The sequence below is a fragment of the Trachypithecus francoisi genome, unplaced genomic scaffold (genome assembly GCF_009764315.1).
Source record: "Trachypithecus francoisi isolate TF-2019V2 unplaced genomic scaffold, Tfra_2.0 Lachesis_group20, whole genome shotgun sequence".
Taxonomy (NCBI): Eukaryota; Metazoa; Chordata; class Mammalia; order Primates; family Cercopithecidae; genus Trachypithecus; species Trachypithecus francoisi.
The window spans coordinates 69,309,583-69,337,497 of NW_022681466.1; the positions used below are offsets into that span (position 1 = coordinate 69,309,583).

The 27,915-nt window shown below is 52.9% G+C and overlaps 1 protein-coding gene across 4 annotated transcripts in view; it reads right to left on the bottom strand.

The window, feature by feature from the left end:
* RAP1GAP2 (RAP1 GTPase activating protein 2) overlaps nt 1–27,915 on the bottom strand; it is a 195,590-nt gene that overhangs the window by 9,252 nt on the left and 158,423 nt on the right. For all 4 annotated transcript variants that reach the window (XR_004430897.1, XR_004430896.1, XR_004430895.1 and 1 more), the window contains 8 exons: nt 23,674–23,745; nt 23,075–23,161; nt 21,326–21,460; nt 10,484–10,621; nt 7,995–8,113; nt 2,411–2,524; nt 2,047–2,161; nt 1,440–1,566 (listed from right to left, as the gene is read on the bottom strand). Coding sequence is in view for 1 of the 4 variants with exons in the window: in XM_033185102.1 (XP_033040993.1) it covers nt 1,440–1,566; nt 2,047–2,161; nt 2,411–2,524; nt 7,995–8,113; nt 10,484–10,621; nt 21,326–21,460; nt 23,075–23,161; nt 23,674–23,745 (907 nt within the window). In the remaining 3 variants the exon portion in view is untranslated. The remainder of the gene's footprint in view (nt 1–1,439; nt 1,567–2,046; nt 2,162–2,410; nt 2,525–7,994; nt 8,114–10,483; nt 10,622–21,325; nt 21,461–23,074; nt 23,162–23,673; nt 23,746–27,915) is intronic.

Sequence of the window (27,915 nt, forward strand, 5' to 3'; positions counted from 1 at the left end):
TTCCAGGCCTCGTACAAGCATGAGCTCCTTTCATTTTCGTACAACCGATCCTCTGAGGCAGACACGACTCTTCGTCTCCCTTCATTTTCTGCTTGGAGAAACTGAGGCACAGAAAGGCTCAGTGACTTGCCCAATGACACGCCTAGTGCGCAGCAGACCCAGGATTTGGACCCAGGCTCAGAGTCCCGTGCTACCCTCACGAGGGCAGAGACCCGCAGCACCCGCCTAGCAGTGTCCACCGCACAGGTCCACCTGAACGGCCCTCAGGTGCCGGCCCTCACCCTCTCCCCAGAGCTGGCTCCCCTACTCTGCCCAACTGCAGAGATCACAGAACCCCAAAACGCCCAGACTCCTGCTCTCTCTGAACCCCTGCTACTGAGCCCATACATTTTACCTCCTCGATCTCTCCTGGACCCAGGTGCTTCTGCCACAGCTCCCCTCCCCCCCCTCCCCTCCCCCACTCTGTTCCTACTCCCTGCTAATCCATTCTACACTCAGCAGCTGGAGCAAACAAAATGGTCTTTCTCAACTCCAGATGGTGCTTTCCCTATTTAAGAATCTTCCAACATTCCAACAGCGGCTGCTAGCAGAACAAAACCCTCACCAGGGTTCCGGGGCTGACCCGGCCTGTCAACGCTCCAGCCTCTCTCATGCCAGGCTCTGTGAACCCAGCTGCCAGGAACCACGTGCAGTTCCGGAATACCCGCTGTCTCCTCTTCTCTGGGCCTTTCCACCTATTGTTCCCTCCCCCTGCACCTCTTCCCCCTCTTGTATGATCAAGACCCCAGACAGGACAGAGGGGCCCTGGAGCGCTGGCAGGTGGGGAGACGGGCCAGCGGAAACTGCTCAGCTTTCTCACTGCCAATCCCGACTCCTCCACTGTGGGATCTCCTGCAAGGCCTTCAGCTCTCTGCCTCAGTTGCACAACTGTCCGTGTAAGGAGACATTAGGAATTTGGGCCTCTTAAAACTGATGAACAGGCCGGGCGCAGTGGCTCAAGCCTGTAATCCCAGCACTTTGGGAGGCCGAGACGGGCGAATCACGAGGTCAGGAGATCGAGACCATCCTGGTTAACATGGTAAAACCCCGTCTCTACTAAAAATACAGAAAAAAAAAACTAGCCAGGCGTGGTGGCGGGCGCCTGTAGTCCCAGCTACTTGGGAGGCTGAGGCAGGAGAATGGCGTGAACCCGGGAGGCGGAGCTTGCAGTGAGCCAAGATTGTACCACTGCGCTCCAGCCTGGGCGACAGAGCGAGACACCGTCTCAAAAAAAAAAAAAAACTGATGAACAAATGAGGCAGGCTCACAATGCGGAGGGCCTCACAGTTGGGGGAGGAGCAGAAACTGGCCAGTGCAGCATGGCTGGGGCCCTGCCAACAGTGGACAGGGCACAGCCTGCCCTCCTGGCGACGTTGCACACCCCACCAGACGCCACTGACCTGTGGGACTCCTGCCCATGATGATCGGGGTGGCCGCTGCCCCCAGGCTGGGGCTCTCGCTGCTCGGGGACGGGCTGTAGACAAACACCTCCTGCTTGAAGGGTGACGTTGTGGACGGCTGGCTGCTCTGAGGAGAGAGGCCGGGTGAGCGAGGCCAGCCCACCCTCGGCAGCCGTGCCCACACAGGCCTGAGACAGCCCCCACAAGCCCAGGACAGCCACTGCCTCCCACTCCCTACTTGGGCCTGCTCTTTCTTTCCTGCTGACTTCGACCCTGGTTCCAAGCTCTCCTGCTCCAACAAGGGCCTATGACCCAGCCCCCTGGAGCACTGGTCACTCACCACCCCAGCCAGTAACCCCAAGGCAGGGGCGCCATCAGGTCTGATCCCTACCCTATGCTGCTGCTATGTCACTCCAAGAGAGACGTCCCCTCACCCACTGCGCCCAGGAGGTGATCATGGCTGAAGAGCCCGCCTCTCGTTTCCATTTTTCCCCTTTCCTCTGCAAAGACTGAAGTGGGCTTCGATCCACAGTGCTGTTCTAACGCGAGGAGGGTGGCTGGCTGACGCCCCAGAGTGCCTGCCCAAGGGTGGACGGAGCACACCTACCCCACTGTCGCCCTCCTCCATGGCCTCGCCCTCCCCTGCGGTGCTGCTGACGCTGCTGGTGCTGGAGGAGGAGCGGGAGATGGTGCGGCCGTTCTCCTTCAACTTCATGAAGGGCCTGCAGGGAACAGGAAGCGAGGCCAGCGTGGGTCACAGGCGAGAGCCCTCCACCCCCAGGGTCCTCCCCGGGATCGATCTGAGCCTGTCCTCTGGCGGCTCCCCACGCCCCCACACGTCAGCCTTTGTGTTCTGGAGAGTTCCAGAGGCAGGAGGAGATGGTCACTCTCAGCTGGCCAGGAGGCAGAGAGCGTGTTCCCAGGGCTCCACATGGCTGAAGCCAGCCTTTCCCTCACCCTCACTCTCTTACTTCTCCTTGTTGGGGCAGATTTCCGGAGAGCTGGGATTGGATGAGGTCTCAGACTTTATCTCCTGAGAGGAGTGTCCACCATCCGGGGTCTTGGGTGCGCTGGATATGCTGTCACTGAGGGAATGGAAATGAGGAGTGAGGCCGTGGAGACAGCCCTCAACTCCTACCCCATCCCCGGCCCCAGGCAGACCCCTCTGCCAGCCAGCTCTCAGCACGGTGGGGGGCTGTGGGTCAGAGCACCCCCACCAAGCATCACTGCCAGGATGTCCTTCCCCACCTGAGCCCCCCCGAGACGGCAGACTCTACAGGGTTTCCTGGTCCCTACAACAGGGACTATTCTAGGTTCACGGTGAAGTCCAGAGCTGCCAAGCAGGAGTCCTGGCTTGACAGCCTGTAGCCCAGATCTCTCTCACTCAAGCTGGCCATCACACCTGGCAGAGTTAAGGGTCAAGAGAGGGCCCCGTGGGGAATGGAGCAGGGAATATTGTGGAGTCTATGACATCCACCGCCACCGCAGGAACCACCCAATACACATGGACTCCTGGGAGGTTCTGGGGAGCCGCCCTTCATATAGACTAGAATACAAGTTCCTGGACCCATATGAGGAGGCTGCCCTGGGAGCTGGGAAGCAATGGGGACTCTCAGCCAAGAATATCCTTCTCCTGCAGCCTAACGAAGACCATGGGCAGTGCCCACAGTGCCCCTGTGCTGGCTGTTGGGGACAGGATGGCCATGTCCTCAATGCACTTTTTTTTGAGACCAAGTCTCGCCCTATCGCCCAGGCTGGGGTACAGTGGTGTGATCTTGGCTCACTGCAACCTCCGCCTCCCGGGTTCAAGCGATTCTCCTGCCTCAGCCTCCCAAGTAGCTGGGATTACAGGTGCGTACCACCATGCCCAGCTAATTTTTGTATTTTTAATAGAGACAGGGTTCCACTGCATTGGCCAAGCTGGTCTCAAATGCCTGACCTCAAGTGATCTGCCCACCTCAGCCTCCCAGATTGCTGAGATTACAGGCATGAACCACCGTCAAAGAACTTTTTAAATAATAGTGTTGTTGAGACAGAATCTACATACCACAGAATTCACCTATTTAAAGTATACATACAATGCAATGGCTTTTAGTATACTCAGAGTTGTGCAACTATCACCACCATCTGATTTTGGAACCCTTTTGTTCCCCTAAAGGAAACACTGGACCCATTTGTAATCACTCCCTAGTCCTCTTCCTGAAACTCCCACCCAATCCCTAAGCCATCACTGTAGATTGAACTCTTCTGGACATTCATGTAAATAGAATCATATAATATGTTATGGTCTTTTTGTCTGGCTTCTTAAACTTAACATTGAAATGTTAACATTGAAATTGAAATGTTAAAACATAATATTTTCAAGGTCTGTCTATGTTGTAGCTTGTATCAGTTTTTTTTATTCCTTTTTACTGCAATAATATTCCATTCTATGGATAGATGGTGTTTTGTTTATCCATTCCTCAGATGATGGACATTTGGGCTGTTTCCACTTTAGGCTATGACAAGTAGTGCTGCCATGAGTATCTGTGTCTAGTTGTACTCGTGGACTCCTTTTTTTCATGGCCCACTGTTCTCAACTCTCTTGGGTATATACCTAGGAGCGGAATTGCTTGGTCATATGGTAACTCTATGTTTAACCTTCTAAGGAACTGCCAGACTGTTTTCCAAAGTAGTTGCACTATTTTACATTCCTACCACCAATGAACAAGGGTTTCCATTTCTCCATATCCTCTCTGACTTCTGTTATTACTTGTCGTTTTGATTAAAGCTATCCTAGAGGTGTGAAGTATCTCAATGTACTTTTGATGAGGTTGCTAATAACCTCCTGTCAATCTGTGCAGGGGTTTGGCTCACTGTGCTGGACTTCTCTATGTGTCTGACACGGATGTCCTTCCTTCCTGGAATTTCTCCTCCTCTGGCTTCAGAGACTCCATCTCCTCCTCCTCTTCTCTCATCTTTCCTTCCCAGTCAGCTTCACCACCTTCCCTTCTCCCTTATTGTGGTACTCCCTTCACCACCTTCCCTTCTGCCCTTAAATGTGGTACTCTACTCAGCCTCTCTGGTGGTCGTATTAATTAAGCCATCATTAATCAGTACCTCTACCCTACTGGCTCCCAACTCTCCTTCTCTAGTTAAGGCCTCTCATATACCATGGAATACTATGTAGCCATAAAAATGAATGAGTTCATGCCCTTTGCAGGGACACAGATGAAGCTGAAAACCATCATCCTCAGCAAACTAACACAGGAACAGAAAACCAAACACCGCATGTTCTCACTCATAAGTGGGAGTTGAACAGTGAGAACACATGGACACAGGGAGGGGAACATCACACACCAGGGCCTGTCGGGGGGTTGGGGGCAGGGGAGGGAGAGCATTAGGACAAATACCTAACGCATGGAAGGCTTAAAACCTAGATGACTGGTTGATGGGTGCAGCAAACCACCATGGCTCATGTATACCTATGTAACAAACCTGCACGTTCTGCACATGTATCCCAGAACTTAAAGTATAATAATAAAAAACAAAGTAAAATAAAAATTTAAAAAACCTATAACTCTGACCACTCCCTGGACATCTCTACTGTTGGTTCACAAAATCTCCCATGCACAGGTTCCAAACAGAGCTTTTCATCCTTCTCCATAACCCTGTGTCTTGTCCTGCAAGCCCTACTTCAGAACATGGTGCCACCACCCAGGGCAGAGGCAGACAACTTGGGAATTTGGAAGTCAACCAAATGCTGCCCTTTCCCTTACAAGACTGTGAACTTCTGGAGGTCAGGCTTATATGTTTTGTAGCACTTGTCTGAGCACTCAGCACTGTGCCCAGCACATGGCAGCCACTCAAGAAATGTTGGTTGCTGAAATAAAGAACAAATGGGCTCACCCATTAAAGAATCAGAAGACATCAAAACCAGACAAGGATCCAATAAAAAGGCCAATATTCCTGATAAACACAGATGTAAAAATCCTCAACAAAGTATTATCAAACAGAATTCATCAATGCATCGAAAAGATCATTCACCATGATCAGTTCACCATGGGATTCGTTCCAGGGATGCAAGGATGGTTCAACACCCACAAATCAACAAACGTGATACATCACATTAACCATACAGAACAAAAACCACATGATCATTTCATTTTCAACAAAGGTGCTGAGAATATATATTGGGAAAGGACAGTCTCTTCAGTAAGTGGTGCTGGTAAAACTGGATAACCATATGCAAAAGAATAAAACCAGACCCTTTTCTCTCACCATACATAAAAATCAAATCAAAATGGATTAAATCTAAGGCATGAAACAAAGAAACTCCTAGAAGAAAACACTGGGGAAATGCTTTAGGACGTTGATCTGTCTGGGCAAAAACTTTTTAGATGAGACCTCAAAAGCACAGACAACAAAAGCAAAAATAGACAAATGGGATTACATCGAGTTAAAAAGCTTCTGCACAGCAAAGGAAACAATCAACCAAGTAAAGAGTCAATCTGCAGAATGGGAGGAAATATCTGCAAACTATCCATCCAACAAGGATTAATAACCTGAATATATGAGGAACTCAAAAAAATCAATAGCAAAAACACAAATAACATGCTTTTTAAAGGGCCAGAAACATGAATAGAAATTTCTCAAAAGAAGACATGCAAATAGCGAGCAGGTATATAAAAAAACATTCAACATCACTAATTATCAAGGAAATGCAAACTTTTTTTCACGGACAACCGTTCTCAACTCTCTTGGGTATATACCGAGGAGCAGAATTGCTTGGTCACTTGATAACTCTATGTTTAACCTTCTAAGGAACTGCCAGACTGTTTTCCAAAGCAGTCGCATTATTTTACATTCCCACCAGCAATGAACAAGGGTTCCCATTTCTCCATATCCTGACATCTGTTATTATTTGTCTTTATTAATTTAGAGTCTGTGACATCTGCCCCCACCACAGGAACCACAATAAGCTATCATCTCACCCCAGTTAAAATGGCTTTTATCAAAAAGACAGGCAACTGCGAATGCTGGTGAGGATGCAGAGAAAGGGAAATGCTCCCACAGTGTTGGTGGGAATGTAAATTAGCATAGCCACTATGGACAACAGTATGGAGGTTCCTGAAAACACTAAAACGAGAGCTACCATATGATCTAGCAATCCCACTGCAGGGTAAATATATCCAAAAGAAAGGAAATCAGAATATGGAAGAGATATCTGCACTCCCATGTTTATTGCAGCATTACTCACAATAGCCAAGGTACAGAATCAACCTCAGTGTCCATCAACAGATAAGTAGATAAAGAAGATGTTTTGTATATACACAATGGATATTATTCACCCGTGGAAAAGATGTAATCCTGTCATTTGCAGCAACATGGGTGGAACTGGAGGTCATTATGTTAAGTGAAAGCCAGACACGAAAAGACAAATACCATGGCCAGGCATGGTGGCTCACGCCTGTAATCCCAACGCTTTGGGAGGCCAAGGCAGGTGGATCACTTGAGGTCAGCAGTTGGAGACGAGCCTGGCCAACATTGTGAAACCCTGTCTCTACCAAAATTACAAAAATTAGCCGGCGTGGTTGCATGCACCTGTAGTTCCAGCTACTCAGGGATGCTGAGACAGGAGAACTGCTTGAACCCAGGAGGCAGAGGTTGCAGTGAGCCGAGATGGTACCACTGCACTCCAGCCTGGGCAACAGAGACTCTGTCTCAGGAAAAAAAAGAAAAAAGACAAATAGCGCATGTTCTCCCTCATATGTAGGAGCTAAAAAAGTGAATCTCGTGGAGAGAAGTTGACAGGTGTCACCAGAGGTTGGGAAGGGGCAGGGGAGGGCAGGATGAAGAGAGGTTGGTTAAGGGGTACAAAAACACAGTTAGATAGAAGAAATAAGATCTAGTGTGCAATAGTACAATACAGTGAATATAGTTGATAATAATGTATTACATAGTCCAAAATAGCTAGAAAATAATTTGAATGTTCCCAACTCAAAAGATAAATGGTTGAGATCATGGATATTTCGATTACCGTGATTTGATCATTATGCATTTTATCAACATATCACATGTACCCCCAAAATATGTACAAGTACTGTGTGTTCATTTTTTTAAAAGAATCAGAAAGACAATTACCAAGAACAGGTTCAATGTAATGTAATATATGAGTTGCTTAAAAAGAAAAAAGCACAGAACGTTTTAGAAGCCCAAAGGAAGATGCAATTAACTCTGGCTGGCAGAATCAGGCAAGGCTCCCATAAGACGGACCATTTGAGTGAGTGTTGAAAAAGGAGGCAAAGACATAAGAATCCAAGCAATGTTCCTAGCCTGGGTCAAAATGCTGCAAGAGTAACTTTGGAAAGTCCCACGCAAAGACTGGCCAAGTCAGCCTCTTCGGATAAAGAGCTGAGTGAGTGACAAGGGACACATAGGTGCCTGAAGGCAGGGCCATCTCCCAAAGCTGAGCAAAGCTCCTCCCTGCAAGGTAGGGCACTGAACAGCTGTAGCAGTGGAAGCGGTTGACAGATCCCGCAAGTCAGCCTGGGGTAGGGGTTTCCCAACAGTTACCATCGTGCCCGGCTGTCTCCCTGGCCTTCTGAGCCCGTGTGCAGGCGGGGGAAGAGTCCCGACCGTCGCTTGATAGGACTCCGTGACTGGTTCTTCGCCGTTGCCGCCACCACTGGAGGCTGCCGATGAAATCACCAAAATGAATGCCCCCAGCCCAAACACCATTCTCCTATCCCCTCATCCCCCTCCCTGGTCTACAAATGGCTCCTGGTCTGGAAGAGACCCCAGAAAATAGCAAGACAGCCAGGAAGGTTGAGATCTATGTAATTGGAGCTGAGACCCAGAGACTCAGGTCAGTCACAGCCTCTTTCCCTGTGTTAAGTCAAACCTTGTGGTCCCAGGTCATGATCCACCAAAGACCACAACTGTTGGAGGACACAGGGCCAGGCCCACCATATTGAGAAGGTTGGAACAATTCCGGTGGAGGAACACAGGGCTAGGCCCACCATATTGAGAAGGTCGGAACAATTCCGGGGGGACACACACTGAGAAGCACAAAGCCAGGGAGGCCCTGGAGGGACCTGGTTCAACTTCTCATTTTACCGGCGAGGAAGCTGAAGACCAGAGAGTGAGATTTCATCAAGGTCATCCAGCAAATCACTGGCAGGGTGAGGACTCCTGACTCTCCTTCATTCCTCACAAACAAATGGAGCCACACAGGGGATCCAATAACAAGACAGGCTGAGAGCTGCCAATCCGGGGCCACAGGCACCAACAGGTGATGTGGGGGCAGCCGAGACACCTTCTGCTTTGGACAGCTGCCCGGCCTCACAGTGGACAATGAGTGGTGGGAGTCTGAGGAGGGCAGACGGGAGCCCGGAACCAATCTTTAGAGGCCACCAAGCCTCTAACTCAGGGACCAGCTCCAGCCATGCACATGTTACGGAACCTCAGGAGAGTGGTTAGACCCGACCTGAGTCTCCTCATCCACAGGATGGAGATAAGGCCCTGCTCTGCTCACACCATGCACCTTCAAGGGGGAACAAGATAATAGCTAGGAAAATATTTAGTCAATTAAATTAACTATGCGAGGCCATTTATAATACTCATAATTAGTACCATGGTGAGTAGGTTCTGCTATTTTGAAGAAAAAGAAAGGAAAATCCTAGTTTATACAAATCCAAAGCCACTTTGCTTTACTTCTTAGATTTTGAGACAGGGTCTCACTCTGATACCCAGGCTGGAGTGCAGTGGCCCAATGACGGCTCACTCGAGCCGCGACCTCCCCAGGCACAGCTGAGGCTCTCACCTCAGCCTCCCAAGTAGCTAGGACTACAGGTGTGTACCACCATACTCGGAAAATGTTTGCATTTTTTTGCAGAGATGGGTCTCACTTTGTTCCCCAGGCTGGTCTCGAATTCCTGGACTTAAGGGACCCGCCCTCCTCAGCCTCCGAAAGTGCTGGGATTTCAGGTGTGAGCCACCGTGCCCAGCCCCCTTTGCTTTACGAAAGGCTCAACTATGTGATTCTCTCCCCTCCCCAGCCCCTGGTGCGAGTCATTCAGGCCCAAACTCACAGGCCGGCAGGACCCTTTCCTTGGAAACTGTACACATGGTGATGAAGAGCATAGACTTTGGTTCCAGCAGATTTGCATTCAAATGCCAGTTGATTTTGTGTTTTGTTTTGTTGAGACAGAGTTTCGCTGTCACCCAGGCTGGAGTACAGTGGCGTGATCTCAGCTCACTGCCAATTTCCACCTCCCGGATTCAAGTGATTCTCCTGCCTCAGCCTCCCGAGTAGCTGGGATTACAGGCGCCCGCCACCACACCCTGCTAATTTTTGTATTTTTAGTAAAGACGAGGTTTCACCATGTTGGCCAGGCTGGTCTTGAACTCCTGACCTTGTGATCCACCTGCCTCGGCCTCCCAACGTGCTGGGATGACAGGCGTGAGCCACCGCGCCCGGCCTCAAATCCCAGCTCTTAAGCTTAGCTGAGTGGCTTCTAGCAAGTTACTTAACCCCAGCAGGCCTCCTTTTCCTCAAACGGGAACAGGAGAACACATCGGCACCCACCTCGGGCAGCTGCGATGGGAAGCAGGTGAGATTGTGTCTACAGGTTACTCAGCTCAGTGCTGGTGCACAGTAAGCCGGGGTGGCTACTGCTGCCTTTCATCAGAACAAAGCAAGGACACCCCTCTCACAGTCATGGGTCCCAAGCCCCTGGGCAGCGAAACACACCGCAGGATGATACTGCAGGGCTGGCCCTGGGGAGGACGTCTAGCTGTCAAGGAAACTCAAGAGAATAGGACAGGATGGCTTCCAGCACCACCTGGGCCAACCCCAGGTACTGTCTACGATGGAGGCCCCAAAAGCCCATTTTCACAGGTCAGGGGTCAGGGTCATCCCCAAGCAACCTCAGTTTCCCTCCATCATCCAGCTTGCCCTGATCAAGTCACCTGCCCAAGCCTGGGTGGGGGCACTCTTCCTCCATAGGTCTGGGGGTGCCTCCCTGGCACCCACTTCTGCCCCAGGGCCTGCCAGCACTCACCGAGAAGGTGGTCTTGGTGACCTCCATGCTGTTGTGGGAGATGCCCCCGCTGAGGCTGCCAGGGATGCCCCCACTATGCGACTTCTTCTGGCCGCCCACCATGGTCTCCATGGAGTGGCTGCGTACGCGGATGGCCCTCTATGGGGAGAGAACAAGGGCCTGAGAATCAGCACCTGGGCTCTCTGGATGACTCTGCCCTCTTCGTGGGGTCTGTGGACACAGCCCTCAGCAAGTGTGTGTGCACGTACGTGTGCGCACACACACGCACACACACACACATGGTCATAGAGGCCCATACTGTATTTACTCCAGCTTACAGAGGATGCTTCCATATTCTGCCCCACACTCTGGGCATGGATGGAGGCAAGGCACAGCCCCGGCTGGAGGGAATCTGAGGGGTCGGTGCCCCAGCTCCCCTGCAAAGTGGACAAAGGTTGTTATCTTCATCTTACAGGTAAGGAAAATGAGGCTTGGAGTTTACCAAACCTGTACGACACGGACCTCGTCACTAACCTCTCTAAGCTACAGCTTCCTCATCTGTAAAATGGTAATTCTATGTTTCACACCCAGCATCGTGGTGGGGATTCAGCACACGCAGGTGCCTGACCACAAGTTGACTCTTTTCCAGAAAACTGAGCCTCCATCTGTCATAGACACTGGATTATATTCCAAAGTGTGCTCTGTGCAACTTGGAATATGCTGGCTGTTGGTGGAAGCGTGTGAGGGTCTCACTCATCTGTGCACAAGCCATGCATGGAGCCGCCCCTCCCACTTGCAGGGGCTTCAGGCCCGTCTTCGTTACGGCCCACGGTCCCACGCAGCCGCTGACAGACAGGGGGCTTCAGGCCCACCTTCGTTACAGCCTACGGTCTGATGCAGCTGCTGAAAGAGGAGATGTACCCTCAGCCTGGCAGAATGGCAGTGTCTCAGGGGGCACAGAGCCGCTCAGGCCACCCAGGAACAAGGGGCACACTGGCAAATAGTAGAGAAGCCAGAAAAGGACCACCAGGGTGGTCGAGGCTTTGTCAAAGTACATGTGAGCATGAGAACAGCTAAAAACCAAGATCACTGAGACACAGGAGGGATGGCCCCGGGAAGGGACAACCACCCTCAGAGTGGTGTGGTGAAGCAGAGCTCGGTTGGACCTCAGGGAGGATTTCCTGACAAAGGAAGTCCCAGAGGATCCTGGCTGCCCCCTGGATGACGCTCTCTCTGGCTCCAAAGGCCTTCAAAGATGATGTGAGAGTTCTAGGCAGAGGAGGTTCTCTCCAGTAACCCTTTGATCATCCAGTCAGTCACTGGATCTGGCCAGGCAGGAATGCAATGCAACTCAGCAGTCAAAAGCACGGAGGCTTCAGGGTTTCACTGCCAGGATTTGTATCCCGGCTTCTGGGCTCTCTACTCCAGCACCCATTAGCTGAGTATCCCTGGGCAGGTGACCCAGCTTCTCTGAGATTTATCAGTGAAACAGATATTGATGTCTACACCACAGAGCAGTTGTGAGAATACACACAGGACTCTGAGGAGAGGGCCCAGCACATCATAATGATCCAATACGTGTGGCTACTCTTACGGTTAATAACGAGCACCTGTTGCGGGCTTCTGATGTGCCCAGCACTGTGCCAGGAACTGGGAGACCCGCAGCAGGAAAGTCAAGACGTGTAGGACACGGTCCCTGCCTCTGAGGAAGGCCCAAGACATATTCCTCACATTGGGCAATGCTGAAAGACCCAGAGCCTGTCGGGTGCTCCTTCTGGATTAATCAGTTGTCTAGGCTTCCGCAAGGGCAAAGACTCCTGGACATGAATATTATCTGTTGCTTACATATAAGTACCAACCCCTCTGCTTCCTGAGCTCCCCACTGGCAGAGACGGGTTCCAGCCAAACGTGTCCTCCTCCTCCATGGGACGCAGGACTGAGTCACGATCTGCCTAAGGCAGTCGGTCAGCCTATCTAGTGGCAAAGGAGGAATATCCACTGGGGTCGTTGGGGAAAGGTTTTCTCAGTGATTCCCAGAAGAGATTTAACACGTCAGCAGCTAAAACCACGACAGAGATCTTAGGGCCACGAGGGGCCATGCCTGAAGGACAAAGCTGACAAGCTAGGGAGGGCAGAGGGGAAAGACGAAAGGAATCTTGACGCTGACTGAGCCACGAGTCACTCGGGCTTCCTTGGACACGAGCTCATGGTTTTTCCTTATCATAGTGTGAGCTAGTCGAGGGAGGCTGCTCTCAGAACTCCAGCTTCAGAAAGCTGACGTGGAAGGATTAAGGCGTGGGTCCTGCTCCCTTCCCGTCTGGATTCACACCTGTACAAATGTGTGGGCTCACACATCCCATGTGTAACCACAGATGGTCTCATGTGGACAAACAACCTCCCTTCCCCTTTTGAGCCATCTTTTTTTTTTTTTTTTGAGACGGAGTCTAGCTTTGTCACCCAGGCTGGAGCACAGTGGCGCGATCTCGGCTCACTGCAACCTCCGCCTCCTGGGTTCAAGCGATTCTCCTGCCTCAGCCTCCCGAGTAGCTGGAATTACAGGCGCCCGCCACTATGCCTGGCTAATTTTTGTATTTTCAGTAGAGACGGGGTTTCACTGTGTTGGCCAGGCTGGTCTCAAACTCCTGACCTCATGATCCACCTGCCTCAGTTTCCCAAAGTGCTGGGATTACAGGTGTGAGCCACTGCGCCCGGCCTTGAGGCATCTTAGGAAGAGTTGGGTCTACAGCAAAGTGGTCCCAAGAAAACAGCAGAACGGCTGCTCCTAACCCAAACCACAGGTCTCCCTGGGCTCTCTCGAGGTCAGGATTTCTCCAAGCTTGGGAAGAGCAAAAAACCCCATCCTGCCTGCTTTTCTATCCTGACAAGGGACGCAGACTCAGGCGGGCCATTTGTAAACCGGACAGCCCCCCAGAGGAGCTACTGACACTAAAGTGTGCAGCCCACCAGCTTCACATCCCTGATTTGATAGGGCCTCTCTTATCTGAGTCAAAGATGCCCCTGGAGGGACATCATCTCTCACTCCCTCTCTATACCACAGAACAGGGCCACCTAGCAATGGTTTTCCTGCAGCATGATTAAAACAGTCAGCACGTTCTATTCACCCCATCACACAAGCATCATAAAGCTATGTGCCCTTTGAACAACTGAGGGCAGGACAGGTATGGTGGCACACTGAGGTGCCACCTGGAGGAGCAGCGAGCTTCCTTTTTTAAGATAGATAGATAGATAGAGATAGATAGATAGATAGATAGATAGATAGATAGAGACAGGTTCTTCCTGTGTTGCCCAGGCTGGTCTCAAACTCCTGGGCTCCAGTAATCCTCCTGCCTTGGCCTCCCAAAGTGCTGGGATTGATTACAGGTGTGAGCCACCATGCCTGGCCACAGCCAGGTTCCTTGAGCTAGTTAGTGCTCCATACATCTCAGCATCTCGGCCAGGGGCAGTGGCTCACACCTGTAATCCCAGCACTCTGGGAAGCTGAGGCAGGTGGATCACTTGAAGTCAGGAGTTCGAGACCAGCCCGGCCAACATGGTGAAACCCCATCTCTACCAAAAAATACAAAAATTAGCCGGTCGTGGTGGTGGGCGCCTGTAATCCCAGCTACTCGGGAGGCTGAGGCAGAAGGATCATTTGAACCTGGGAGGCAGAGGTTGCAGTGAGCCGAGATCATGCCACTGCACTCCAGCCTGGGTGACAGAACGAGACTCTGTCTCAAAAATAAATAAATAAATAAATCATCATCTTTACATTCTCTCGGTGCCCTTGTGTGTTGCCAACACCATCATGAATAACGACATTTCAAACTAATCGTTTACATTCTGACATACAGTCAAGCACCACACAATGACGCTGTAGTCAACAGACCGCAGAGATGACATTGGTCCTATTAAGATTCTAATACTGTACTTTTACTGTACCTTTTCTGTATTTAGATGTTTAGATACACAAATGCCTTTGTGCTACAACTGCCTACAATATTCAGTACAGGAACCTGCTGCGCAGCTTTGTGGCCTGGCAGCCACAGGCTCTATAGCCAATGTGTGTCGGAGGCTAGACCACCCAGGTCTGTGCTGGCAGCCACAGGCTCTATAGCCAATGTGTGTCGGAGGCTAGACCACCCAGGTCTGTGCTGGCAGCCACAGGCTCTACAGCCGACGTGTGTCGGAGGCTAGACCCCCAGGTCTGTGCTGGCAGCCACAGGCTCTACAGCCGACGTGTGTCGGAGGCTAGACCACCCAGGTCTGTGCTGGCAGCCACAGGCTCTACAGCCGACGTGTGTCGGAGGCTAGACCACCCAGGTCTGTGCTGGCAGCCACAGGCTCTACAGCCGACGTGTGTCGGAGGCTAGACCACCCAGGTCTGTGCTGGCAGCCACAGGCTCTACAGCCGACGTGTGTCGGAGGCTAGACCACCCAGGTCTGTGTACACCCTGCTGTTCACACAATGACCAAACGCCAAGTGGCGCGTTTCTCAGAACGTATTTCCCGTCGTTGAGTGACATGTGATTGTATTCCTCCCTGTCTCTTTCCCAAAAAGGAGTCCATGTGGGACACAGTAACTGCTATGTAATACTATCTGCTCTCATGAGCTTCACATACAAGATCTATTGAATTTCTACAATTCTGAGATGCAGAGAGGACAGGCAATGAACAGAAAAAGTTTTGAAGGGTAAATTATTGCCCAAGGCCACATAGCAGGTAAGAGATGGAGCCAGGATCCAAACCCAGGACCCTGGGCTGCAGATAAAAGGGTCCCTGTATATTAAAAAGTGGTCTAGGTTGAAAATACAATTCAACTGGTGAATAACCAAAGAACGGTAAGAAATCAAGAAGTTTCATGGTTCCCATGAAAAAAAAAGAAAAAAGCAACCTCAGAGGCTGGTGTCAGGGAGGACACTGGCTCCTCAGTTAGCCCTGCTGCAGCCACCAGAGTCAGTGAGGTAAGTGTGAGGAGTCAGCACTGGGTCTTCTGTCCCTCTAGCAGGGCAAATGCCTGCAGATGCCAACTCTGCTCCAAGAGACCGTGGCTCCGACCCAGGAGTGGAGCAGGGACAAGCACAAGGCCTGAGCTCTCTCGTGGACCCCCAAAACAGTGGGGCCATCTTGACATCACAACCCCCTGCCAGGAGGAAAAGGAGGGGGCAAAGGCGCCAAAGACCACGGATTCTACGTGAGGGCCCTGCTGGGCTCCACCCGCCATCACTGGCACCGCTAGGGGGACCCGCCTACAGGTACCTCCCTACAGGTACGGCAGGACCACAAAGACAGTCATGGATAGCTGCGGCCTCTCCTGCCACTAGGGGTCAGGTCAGACCAATGCATCAACTATCACAGTCCCTCAAAGGCTGGGAGAAATGAACCTGACAATTCCCCGCTTGCCACCGTCTGGGTCCGTCACAGCCAGCCCAGCAGGCTTCTCCTCCCTGGTCCTCTGCTCCACCTCTCTGCAAGGAGGTCAGTGGAGGGCTGGGCGAGCTTAGCATTTCTCAATATGTGGCCTGCATGTGTTCTATGTCCGTATCATGTCAGTACAGCAAGTATCATCACTTTTCATTGCATTACGGACCAAGAACAACCTCATCAACAGCTGGCGGTGACTGAGAATGGCATTTGAGAATGGTCTAGAGATGAGCATCTTTCAAACGTGAGTAATGTACAGTTTCTTCATCGTGAAAGCTGTTCTCGCAAGACTCCCGAGAATCTGCTCACAGACCCCCAACTCCAGTGGCCCCATGGGCTGTCTTTGCAGTGCCGGCTTCAGGCCTTACCTACTTATCCCACGGGAACATCTTTTAATCCAGAGTGATCATTGCAAACATTTAGTCTTTTTGTTTGTTTGTTTGTTTGTTTTGAGACAGAGTCTGGCTCTGTTGTGCAGTGGCGCCATCTCGGCTCACTGCAACCTTCGCCTCCCAGGTTCAAGTGATTCTCCTGCCTCGGCCTCCCAAGTAGCTGGGATTACAGGCACGCACCACCACACCCATCTAATGTTTGTATTTTTAGGAGAGACAGGGTTTCACCATGTTGGCCAGGCTGGTCCCGAACTCCAGACCTCAGGTGATCCACCCACCTCGGCCTCCCAAAGTGCTGGGATTACAGGCGTGAGCCACCACTCCCAGCCAAACGTTTAGTCTTTATAATTGGATTTTTTTTTTAGGTCTAAGTGAAAATGCAAACTTTAGAAGTGTTTGTAGAACCAGCAGATTCCTGAGAATATCTCCAAGCAGTTCAGTTTGAAAAGTAGGTCTAGATGTCCAAAAGCCAACTGTTCTGTGTCTCATGGGAGAAAGGCTTCCACTACAGCCAGGAGGACAGAAGCGAGCTGTGAGGAACTGCTCTAAGTGGGGTGAGGTGCCAGGCGGCATGGCACAGGGCAATGGCACGTCTGCCGCTCAGGAGAAAGACCAAGGGTCAGTGCTGACGTGGGGGACGAACAGCCTCACTAGGAGCAAGGATGGATGGCTGAGATGGCTCCCGGCCCTGGGGATTCTCAGTTATGTTCCCATCAGCCTGGGAGATGAAAGCTTTGACATGAAGGAGGCCGGGCGCAGTGGCTCACACCCGTAATCCCAGCACTTTGGGAGGCCAAGGTGGGGGGGATCACCTGATGTCAGGAGTTCAAGACCAGCCTCACCAAGATGGTGTCTCTACTAAAAATACAAAAAATGAGCTGGGTGTGGTGGCAAGCACCTATAATCCCAGCTACTTGGGAGGCTGAGGCAAGAGAATCGCTTGAGTCCAGGAGGCAGAGGTTGCAGTGAGCTGAGATCGCACCAATGCACTCTAGCCTGGGCCTGGGCAACAAGAGCAAAACTCCTTCTCAAAAAAAAGAAAAAGAAAAAAAAACTTTGACAGGAAGAGACAAAGGCATGTAACTCTTCTTTCTAGAATCATTTCAGATACCACTTCTTTCAAGAGCGATCCCAGGAAGGTGTGGGTGAACTCCCTAAGCAATGTCCTGTTGACACAACAGCACTGCCCAAGGTGCCCAGGAAAAAAATACCAAAACTAGAGATGGTTTGCTGAGCTGGGCCAGACACACAGGCCTGACCACAGGCATGGCCTAAACATCAGAATCCACCCCAGGCCCCAGGGCTCCATCCGGCTGAGCCTGGCCTGCCCCCAGCTCAGTCCTCCACGCTTGGGAGATGTGAGAACAATGATGAAAGGGACAGGGAACGGGAACTCGTGTTCCCCAGCTGGGAGGGAAAAAAGCTGGTCACAAATGGCCGAGCATGGTGGCTCACACCTGTAACCCTAGCACTTTGGGAGGCTGAGGCGGGCAGATCACCTGAGGTCAGGAGTTGGAGACTAGCCTGGCCAAGATGGTGAAACTCCATCTCTACTAAAAATGCAAAAATTAGCCAAGTGTGGTGGCGGGCGCCTGTAATTCCAGCTACTCAGGAGGCTGAGGCAAGACAATCACTTGAACCCAGGAGGCAGAGGTTGCAGTGAGCCAAGATCGCACCACTGCACTCCAGCCTGGGTGACAGAGCAAGACCTTGTCTCAAAAAAGATAATAATAATAAAAATAAATCTGGTCACGACCGTCAGGGCCCCGAAGCTTACTCCATGTGACTGTCACAGTCTCTCCCGTGCCCCACGGTGCTACCTCAGGTGGCTGTGAGAGCAGAATCTGGAAGCAGGCTTGTCTTCAACCTACAGTTGCTGGGATTTAGTGTTGAAAAGAATTCCCTGGATCCCTGGATCAAAGATGAGTCGTCATAAAGTCTTAAAGCATTTCCTCTTTTATAAGCTCCTCTAGGAATACATCAGACCCTCTGGAGTCAAACACAGATCAACTGCGACTCCTGCCAGAGGCGGGGGACTGGACAGAGCGGACTCAGGCCACTCTCCTTATACCTGTCACCCGTATTTAGCTGCTGGACCACCTCCTCCACTAGACAACATGGGCAGAGTGTCCACAGCCTATAAGTATCTCCAGGATATAGAAATACTTGAAACCTGAAAAACCAATTGTTAACTTCCTACAAGAAACCTGCAGAACTCAAAACAAGTGCTTCATTAAATGTCTGCAAGATACAACATTATGTTGGCTCACCAACTGCAGCTCAACTCTTTTTTTTGAGACGGAGTCTCGCTCTGTTGCCGGACTGGAGTGCAGTGGCGCAATCTCGGCTCACTGCAAGCTCCACCTCCTGGGTTCAAGCGACTCTCCTGCATCAGCCTCCTGGGTTCAAGCGACTCTCCTGCATCAGCCTCCTGAGTAGCTGGGATTACAGGCACCCACCACCACACCCAGATAATTTTTGTTTTGTTTTGTTTTGTTTTGTTTTTTTGGGGGGGCAGAGTCTTGCTCTGTCACCCAGGCTGGGGTGCAATGGCACGATCTCAGCTCACTGCAATCTCTGTCTCCTGGGTTCAAGTGATTTTCCTGCCTCAGCCTCCTTAGTAGCTAGGACTACAGGCGCCCACGACCACACCCAGCTAATTTTTGTATTTTTTAGTAGAGACTGGGTTTCACCGTGTTAGCCAGGATGGTCTACGATCTCCTGACCTCGTGATCCACCTGCCTCGACCTCCCAAAGTGTTGGGATTACAGGCATGAGCCACCACTCCCAGCCTCAACTCTTATAGTTCTACATAAATTACATTTACTGAGGGAGGCGGAACATTTTGATACGTGGGCTATGGAGTGTGGTGGAGCCTCTGGAAGGAAGAGTCTAGAGCCTGTGGAAGGCTTGATGTGGTCCCCCCTTCCTGCCTGCCCTAGACCCAAGCCCGTTTTCCCATTTACCGCATCTCACACTCTCCACTCTCTCACTGAGTTGTCTGACCGGCGCCCTCTCTCTTCCTCTGTTCCTCTTCTTCCACATCTCTCTTCCGTCTTCATCTCCCAATTCCTCCTATTTCACCCTGGCTCCCACTATCCATCAGAACTAAAAGAGGTGCACCAAGAATCTCCCACCAGCCTGGACAAGCAGCTTAGCTCCTTTTCCCAACCCCAAGAGGAATCTCGGCAGCTGGCCCCAATTAGGGCCGGAGGAGCCGTGCCCTGCTCTCTGTGGTCCAGCCAGGCAGTCAGGGACTGACCCCAGGCCTGCCTGGGCCCCAGCCTAGTGTGGGTGGAATCTTAACAAAGTCAGAAAGTGGGAGGTGGTATCACATAGCCATTAAAAGCACAGGATTTGGAACCCAGCTGACCTGGATTCAACTCAACCTGCTCCCACAAATGATTCTGTCTCTTTGAGGCATGGTTTCCTCACACAGAATACTATGCCCATAATTATTAAAAATGAGTATGAATTATTATACCAAAATCATTACACACCAAATAACGGCCTTCCTCCCAGGGCACTGAGGGCAGTTGTGAGTCTCCGGGTGGGAAAATGTATGTGAGGCTTTCACTTTATATAACCGTAATAACAGCTAACATTTTTGAGCATTTATTGTATTCCAGGCAATCTGGATTTTCCAGGCAAGAGATCAATGAACTCTCACGATGGTTCTGACAGGGGTCCTGCTTCTTATCTTTACGTTGTTGAAAAGAAAGCTGCACCTTAAGAGGCTTTAAAGACTGCCCAGGATCCCACAGAGCTGAGGGGTTTTTTTTGTTTTTTTTTTTGAGATGGAGTCTTGCTCTGTCGCCCAGGCTGGAGCGCAGTGGCACGATCTCGGCTCACTGCAAGCTCCGCCTCCCGGGTTCACGCCATTCTCCTGCCTCAGCCTCCCGAGTAGCTGGGACTACAGGCGCCCGCCACCTCGCCCGGCTAGTTTTGTTTTGTATTTTTTAGTAGAGACGGGGTTTCACCAGGTTAGCCAGGATGGTCTCGATCTCCTGACCTCGTGATCCGCCCGTCTCGGCCTCCCAAAGTGCTGGGATGACAGGCTTGAGCCACCGCGCCCGGCCTGAGCTGAGGTTTTAATTGAGGTGGGTGTCGCCTCGGCCCCACACATCATTCCCCATAAAGCCCTACACATAACTCCCCCAGATGGGAGCCTTCCAGATCACTTTCTAACAGGCAGTCCAGCAGAACACTGACCTGAGAATCAGAAGAGCTGCGTCTGAAATGAGGCTCTACCTCTGCGTCAGTGTAAGGACCTGAGCAGGCCTGTGGCGTCTCTCATCCTGTCCCCGGGTGTGTTCGTGAAAACAAGACCCGTTCCATCACTTGCACAGGCTGACAGCCAGGCTCAAGCCAGATGCTGGATCTACGTGCCGTGTGGACCAACGAGCACTCAGCAAGCATAAGACGAAAAACCTTCTCTACCGCACGTCAGCTCGGGGGCCGTCCGAGCTCCTCTTGAATACTTCCAGGGACGGGGAGCTCACTGCTTCCTTTAGCAGCTTGTTCTAGTTAGTTTCTCCCTTGGTAAAGGCCGAAGGGACTTGCCTATAGTTCCACGGCCCCCGCCCAGGCAGGTCTTCCAATGCTCGGCCGGCTGGCCAGAAAGAATCATTGTGGCGCCCACAGCAGCTACGAAAACCTGTAAGGGCTGCGGTCCTCGCTCCTGCCATTCTGCCCTGGGCTCCCCCACCCAGGAGGAGGCAGGTGAAAGCGCCGATGTTCCTGGCTTGCTCCGGCTCCTCTCCGACTGCCACCTCTTTACCTGTCCCTGCTTATGAGACTCCTGGGCCCGGAGGACATGACTCAGATCAAGGAAGGAAGGGGAGGCCGCTGAAGAAACTGTTGGCTGCTCCGGCCTCACACACTTCCTAAGGCCCCCTCCCTTGCAAACACCTGGGATGCCCCTGCGTTTCCTGTCACCCCTCTAGCTGGCCCTTGGGCTCTGAGGTTGGGACCCCATGGACCTTGGACCACTTCCTTTCTTCCCCAATCCCAACCCCACAGCAACCATCAGTCACTCTGATGCTCATACCTTAAAAGACTCCAGGAACCCCCCGTGGCCTCCATTCTCAAACTTGTCCTCCTCTGAGCCCAGTCCCAGCATGGCCTGTGTGTGGGCGTGGAGCTCATCGTGAAGGTTGTCCAGGAGGGCAGCCCTGGTCCGGTCCTAGAAGGGAAGAGGGTGGGGATGGAGAAGCGGGCTCTGAGAGCCGAGATGTGCCCTCTCCTGTGAGCTGCAGATACCTGACCTAGGCGCTGGCATTTTGCCCAGCCCGGCCCAGCAATGGTGTGACCTACAGCTGGGCTGAGCTTCATGCTCACAAATGCTGCAGCTAAGACGAAGGCTGTGCGCCTGGCCTCCTGCTGTACTCCCCCTGCCCTTCTCCCTGGGTCATCCCACCGCTCCACAGCTCCACCCTGGTGGTGGAGGATCCCAGCCCGGCCCTCTGCCCCAGTTCCACATCCACGCACCCAACTCCCCACTGCTCCTCTCCATGCACACGTTCATCCAGAGCCATGCACACAGACGCCAGGGGCCGCCATTCACACAGACGAGGACCGGCCCTTTCAGCAGCCCAGCCTTCGCAGACACAACTCGGCCACCTTGTCATCAAAGGGCCCAGGTTGCAGGCCCGAGAGTCACCCTACGATCAATCCCACGTCCCCAACACTTACAACCAGGTGTCCACCAACGCTTCCCAACTTTGACCCTAAACTATTTCCTCCCATACCGTACAAGCCTTCATCATTTCTCCTAGGTTCCTGTAAAGAGCTTCTAACTGGCCGCCTTCCTGTACCTCCTGCCCAGCAACCTGTCCCTGTCACTGTCGTTCTCAGTGACGCCACTGTGAGAGCAATCCCGCTGGCACACACACCGAGCCCCTCACTCTCCTGCGTAAGCACTTTACCAGCAGCCCACCTCCCCGAGCTCAAAGCTCTTCTGGATCTGAGCCAACCAATATCTCCAGCTGAGTCTCCACCATTCCAGCCCACGTGGGTCCTTCGGCCACAGCAAACCCTCCTGACGTTACGCTCTGGTTCCTCCTGGCCTTTGCTTATGCTGTTTCCCATGCCAGGTCGGCCCTCCCTTCCCCACTCTTTCCTCCTGGCAGAAGGTTCATCCGATATCAAGATTCAGCTGCTCATCAGCCACCTCCTCCAGGAAGCTTTCCCTGAACACACCCTCCGTCCCTCACAGGCAGAAGCAGTCACTATCTGAGCTGTGCTGACCTCCCTCCCAGCCTAGTGCTGGCACACTGTACTATAACTGTCTATTTAGTAATGATCCCCCCGCTCTTCCCCCACCGTCCTCTCCAGGGATAGAAACTGTCTCACTTATCCCCATATCTCAGGGAACAGAACAGGACCTGACACACAGTAGGTGCTTTAAAAATGACCGATTGGCCAGGTGTGGTGGCTGATGCCTGTAATCCTGGCACTTTGGGAGGCCAAGGCAGGCGGATCACCTGAGGTCAGGAGTTCAAGACCAGCCTGGCCAACATATAGAAACCCCATCTCTACTAAAGATACAAAAATTAGCCAGGTGTGGTGGCGCATGCCTGTAATCCCAGCTACTCAGGAGGCTGAGGCAGGAGAATCGCTGGAACCCAGGAGGCAGAGGTTGCAGTGAGTCCCGAGATCATGCCACTGCACTCCAGCTTGGGCGACAGAGCGAGACTCTGTCTCAAAAAAAAAAAAAAAGATGGAGGAGCTCTGGATGAGGCTGGCTAATGGGCGGCCCGGCGGGCGGGAGGGAGACCTTCAGAACCCACACTCTCACCTCCAGCTTTGCAAACTTGTCCGACTTGCAGCAGGCGTTCTCGGCATTGGTGAGCTTGGTGAGCAGAAACTCCCTGAACTCCGGGCCCTGGAACAGACAACATGGCCCTCAGGTCTGTCATTCTCGGCTGTTGCCGGAAGATCTTCAGCCACGGTGACAGGCAGCAGAGCTGGGGGCGTGGGGAGAACCCCTGAAAGCTCCCTTCTGACAGTGGATCATTTCTAGCCCAGGCCAAGCCCACCTGCGAATAGCCCAACATAGAAACCCGCTTCCCTGGTCCTGGGAAGCCACAGCTGCACTTCCACGACTGGAGCTCATTCTTGCCCGAGGCTCCTTGACCAGCGCCTGACATAAAAACCCTTCTTTCAGCAGAAAGGCAACCCCAGTGTCAAACACCCCGACAAGTGGTCCTATGCTGGGCCAGACTGGCAGCATAAAAGAGGTGGGGAGAGACCCCAAGAAAGGAGGTTCCCCCCAAACCTGCAAAAGGATCTCCCTAACGTTCCGAGCCTGAGTTCGGCTCCATCCCAACCATTGCTACTCAAGCACTGAGACCTGGCATCGTGGATGCGAGGGGAGCAGAAGGAAGAGTGTCCTACCTTCTGGAAAACAGGGGGGCTGGGCAGAGGTGGACCAAAGGTGGGCACATCTTCCCGCGCAGTGACAGAGACCTGAGTGAAACAGAGTCATGGTATGGACGTGGAGGGAAGAGACGGGCGCTGCCCCTACGGGAGCCACACTCCTCACAGCAAAGCTACTCCCTTTCTCCCTCCTCCCCCTCCCAGAACACAAACAAAATACTCCTGTGGGCATCGCCAGTGCAGGCCCCGAGCCTGTTCCTAGAAGTGGGGCCGGACGGTGTGGGGCCAGCCGCAGCCTCTCATCTGCGTTCCTCGAGGCCAGAAGCAGGTTTGGCAAGATGACTGGACAGGGCTAGGACCCTATTTCTAATGCCACACAACTGCTCGGGAGATGGTATCTCATGGCCTCATTCGACAGTGATGCTAACCCTACTGAGAAGGCACAGGGAGAACTGCTTTTCCCTGATGAGGAAACATGCCCAGAGCCACACAGAGTGAGCCCCCAAGACCCACAGGTGATTAGCTGCAGAGAAGCAGAGCACCCAGCCTTCTCCCGACCCGTCTCTGGGGTTCTCTTCCCAAGCCTGACTCCTCAGCTCGGCCATAAATCAGAATTGCTTCAAAATTGCTTCAGGTGTTTAAAAATAAATACTAGGTGCACGGGTTCTGGCCGAATCGGAAAGGCAGGGCCCCCTGGAAGCTCTCGTGCAGCCAGTAGACCCGTGTTTGGGAGCCCTGGCCCCACACACAGGGTCAGCCAGTCCGGGGCCCAGGCTAGGAACTGAGGGTGGGGCGCGCACCTCTGGCAGCCTGAGCAAGCCTGAGCTTTCGAGTGACGGCATCCAGGTTCTCTGCATGGGGGTCTCCTAGACGTGGGACGGGCCCTACACCCCGCCTTCCCTCTGCACGGAGGTGCCCTGATTTCACCTGTCCTCAGCCCACAAGGCTGTGGGGCTCTCAGGAGACTGCCCTCCCTTCCCCGTGCGGCCGCTGACGTGAGCCCGGCCCTGGCGTGCTGCCAGCCTCCCCAGCCTGTGAAGTGGGGCAGATACAGAGAGTCTGCCAGGGCGGGTGAGCAGGCAGCTGGGCACCGAGCCAAGGAAAGGCCCTGCCAGAGTCCAGAGGGGAAACAGAGCAGGAGAGAGCTGGTCAATATGGGCTTTCTCTTCCCAAGCTCGAGGCTGTCTGCCCAGCCTGAATTGCAGTGCCCGGAGTCAGGAAATGGTACGTGTTCGGCTGACGTGATTTCTGGCTGGGCTCCAGCAGCTGAACTCAGTTCCCTACCACCACCCACCAGGCACCGGTGGCCCAGGTCAAGAATACAGTCACAGAGCCAGAATCAGGGGTGGGGGTGTGGGAAGGCTACGGGGAGGCTGCAGACTGCGGGCACCTGGGACAGAGGCCAGAGGGCAGCCCCAGCTCTCCCATTCCCACCCCTACTCCCCGTCATCTTCCAGCCTGCATTAGAGTGGTCTGTGCTGACTGTGTAAGTGGCTTCAGACACATTCTCAGATCTGTCCAACCCTCCAGCGGGACAGTCCCACAGCAGAGCCCTGTGGGCCACGTGGTGGACAGGGACAGGGTCCTTCCTTGTGACATGCTTTCACCTTCCATCCTCATTGTGCGCCTCTCCTGACCCCATTCTAACCAGGCGGCCAGGCCTTTGTTGTTCCCCCTTCTTGGGGACATCTGGGTCACTGGGCTGAAAGCAGAAGTTGCCCGAACACAACCCCACCTTCCTGTTTTCTAAATGCAGCGAGGGCCTCCAGCGAGGGCTTGGAGGGAGAGAGGCAGATGCAGGTGACTGGGGAAGGGACCTGCCTGGCTGGAAGGAGGAAGGAGCTTGGTGTGAGTCATGAGGATGCACTGGGAACCTCAGAAAGCTTAAAACCTGACAGAGTCCCCACACCCAACGGTGCCCTGGGAGCCGCGGTGGCGCACGGAGCACTGTCCGAGCAACAGACAAGTCGTGACGGGAAATGGGGAGGGGGCTACAAAGAGGCCCTCCCCAGCGGAGGGCTTCACCTGAGATTCCTGACACCTTTGAGGACTTCCGGAGTGGGAGGCAGGGATTTGCAGGGAAGGAAAGGGGGTAGTCCTGGTGATGGCTGAGCTGGACTTTCCTTCCAAGCTGGTAGGATGAGGGCTACACTCATTTCTGAAAAATCCAGTGTGATGCTCCGTGCACACCCGAGTCCATGGAGCCAATCTCTCGCCTGCTCCGATGGCTCAGTGAGCAAGACCGCAGGCAGACCCAGACAGGAACCTCAGCTCCACAGCTCCCTGGCTCTGCGGCCTCAGGCCTTAAGTGGGTTCAGCTCTCAGCTTCCATTTCCTCCGCCAGCGAGAGGTCCTGTCTCACTAGGGGCTTGTCAGGATTCAAGACTGTGCGTCTAAGGACCCAGCACGGTGCTTGGCATGAGCAAGCAGCTGGTAAGGGGTAACCACTGTCACCCAGCGGCCTTTGCACTTCCCCTGCTGACCTGCACCCATTAAAGGGCTCCTGAAATAGAGTTCCCCCAAAGCACCTTGCAACTCACCACACACACACACACGCATGCACACATACTCTCAAGCACGCCTCCTTCCCTCCAGAAGGGTATGAGGGCTAACAGCCCGCAGGTGTCTACTCCAACTTCCTCATTTCACACAGACAAAACTAGAGGCCCAGAGAGGGAAGGAACAAGGTCACGCAGCAGAGGCGGGGCCAGGACCAGAGCCCCAGGCGGCCCAGCCCCTCCGTGGACAGAAGAGGACCCCTTCCTGCACACACCCAGCCCTGCCCCTCCTTTACTCTTCTTTCTTCAGCTCTTCCTCCCCAGTGGAGGCCTCCTGGGGCTTGCTCAGTCTGGGAGGAAATCTCAGCCTTCTTTGCCATGGACCCTGAGCCTGCAGGAGCCAGCTAAGATCCTGTTTCACCCAGGCCCCCTGGGAGGGGATCTAACCAGGTCCTCCTCACAGTCTGTTAATGACCTGGGGTGCTGCTGGAAGTGTGGATGGACAGCGCTTTCAGGAGTACTTTGGAAGGCTGGTCCCCCTCCCTGGCCCCATTCACACATCTTGCCTTCCAGCCTCAGTGTCTGCCTGGCAGGTGGAGGGCACGATCAAGGCACCACAGCCTGCTCCTCCTGGGACCCCTGCCTCTTTGGTTCTCATCACCCCTCTGAGTACAATACTGTGCTTCGTGGCTTAGAAGAGTGGGTAAAGACAGCTGGGCACAATGGTTCACGCCTCTAATGCCAGCACTTTGGGAGGCTGAGGCCGGTGGATCACAAGGGCAGGAGTTCAAGGCCGGTCTGGCCAACATGGTGAAACCCCGTCTCTACCAAAAATACAAAAATTAGCCAGGTGTGGTGGCAGGCGCCTGTAATCCCAGCTACTCAGGAGGCTGAGGCAGGAGAATTGCTTGAACCCGGGAGGCAGAGGTTGCAGTGAGCCGAGATCATACCACTGCATTCTAGCCTGGGTGACAGAGCGAGACTCTGTCTCAAAAAAAAGAAGAAGAAGAAGAAGAAGAAGAGTGGATAAAGACTTCTAGCACCAAAGCTGGAGGTGGGGTGGCACTTTTTGGGATCTCTGATTTTTCTCTGTATGGATACACCACTCGGCTAAGGTCTCGGGAGACTGGAGAAGCTGGTTAGCTGAGATGCATTTCCTATTGGGAAAGAGAGGCAAATGCTAAACGTCTACAGGAGGCCTCATTCTGCCAGAGGGTCTGGGAGCCCTCCTATTACATGGCTTCATTTCAAGGATCCTTCTCAGTAGTTCTTCCTCTTTGACTGTCTATTACAAGAAGCAGTTGACTAGTTCAGCTGCCCAGTGGCTGACCTGCACTCGCTGCTTCCTCTGTCCCTTCTCCAGCATCAGGAAGGCCCCGAGGCTGATTCTGTTACCTCCACGAGCCCCATGCCAGCCTGGTGCTTGGCGCACAGTAGGCACTGAGTGAGTCAACTTGCTTTGACCAACACATGAATCAAGCAGCTGTTTGAATTGAATGCCCATTTCAGTCAAAGCAGGTGATCCTCTAGCCTTCAAGAAATGGGCTGGGCACAGTGGCTCACGCCTGTCATCCCAGCACTTTGGGAGGCAGAGGCAGGTGGATCACTTGGGGTCAGGAGTTCGAGACCAGCCTGGCCAACATGGAGAAACCCCGTCTCTCCTAAAAATACAAAAAATTAGCTGGGCGTCATGGCGCATGTCTGCAATCCCAGCTACTTGGGAGGCTGAGGCAGGAGAGTCACTTGAACCTGGAAGGCAGAG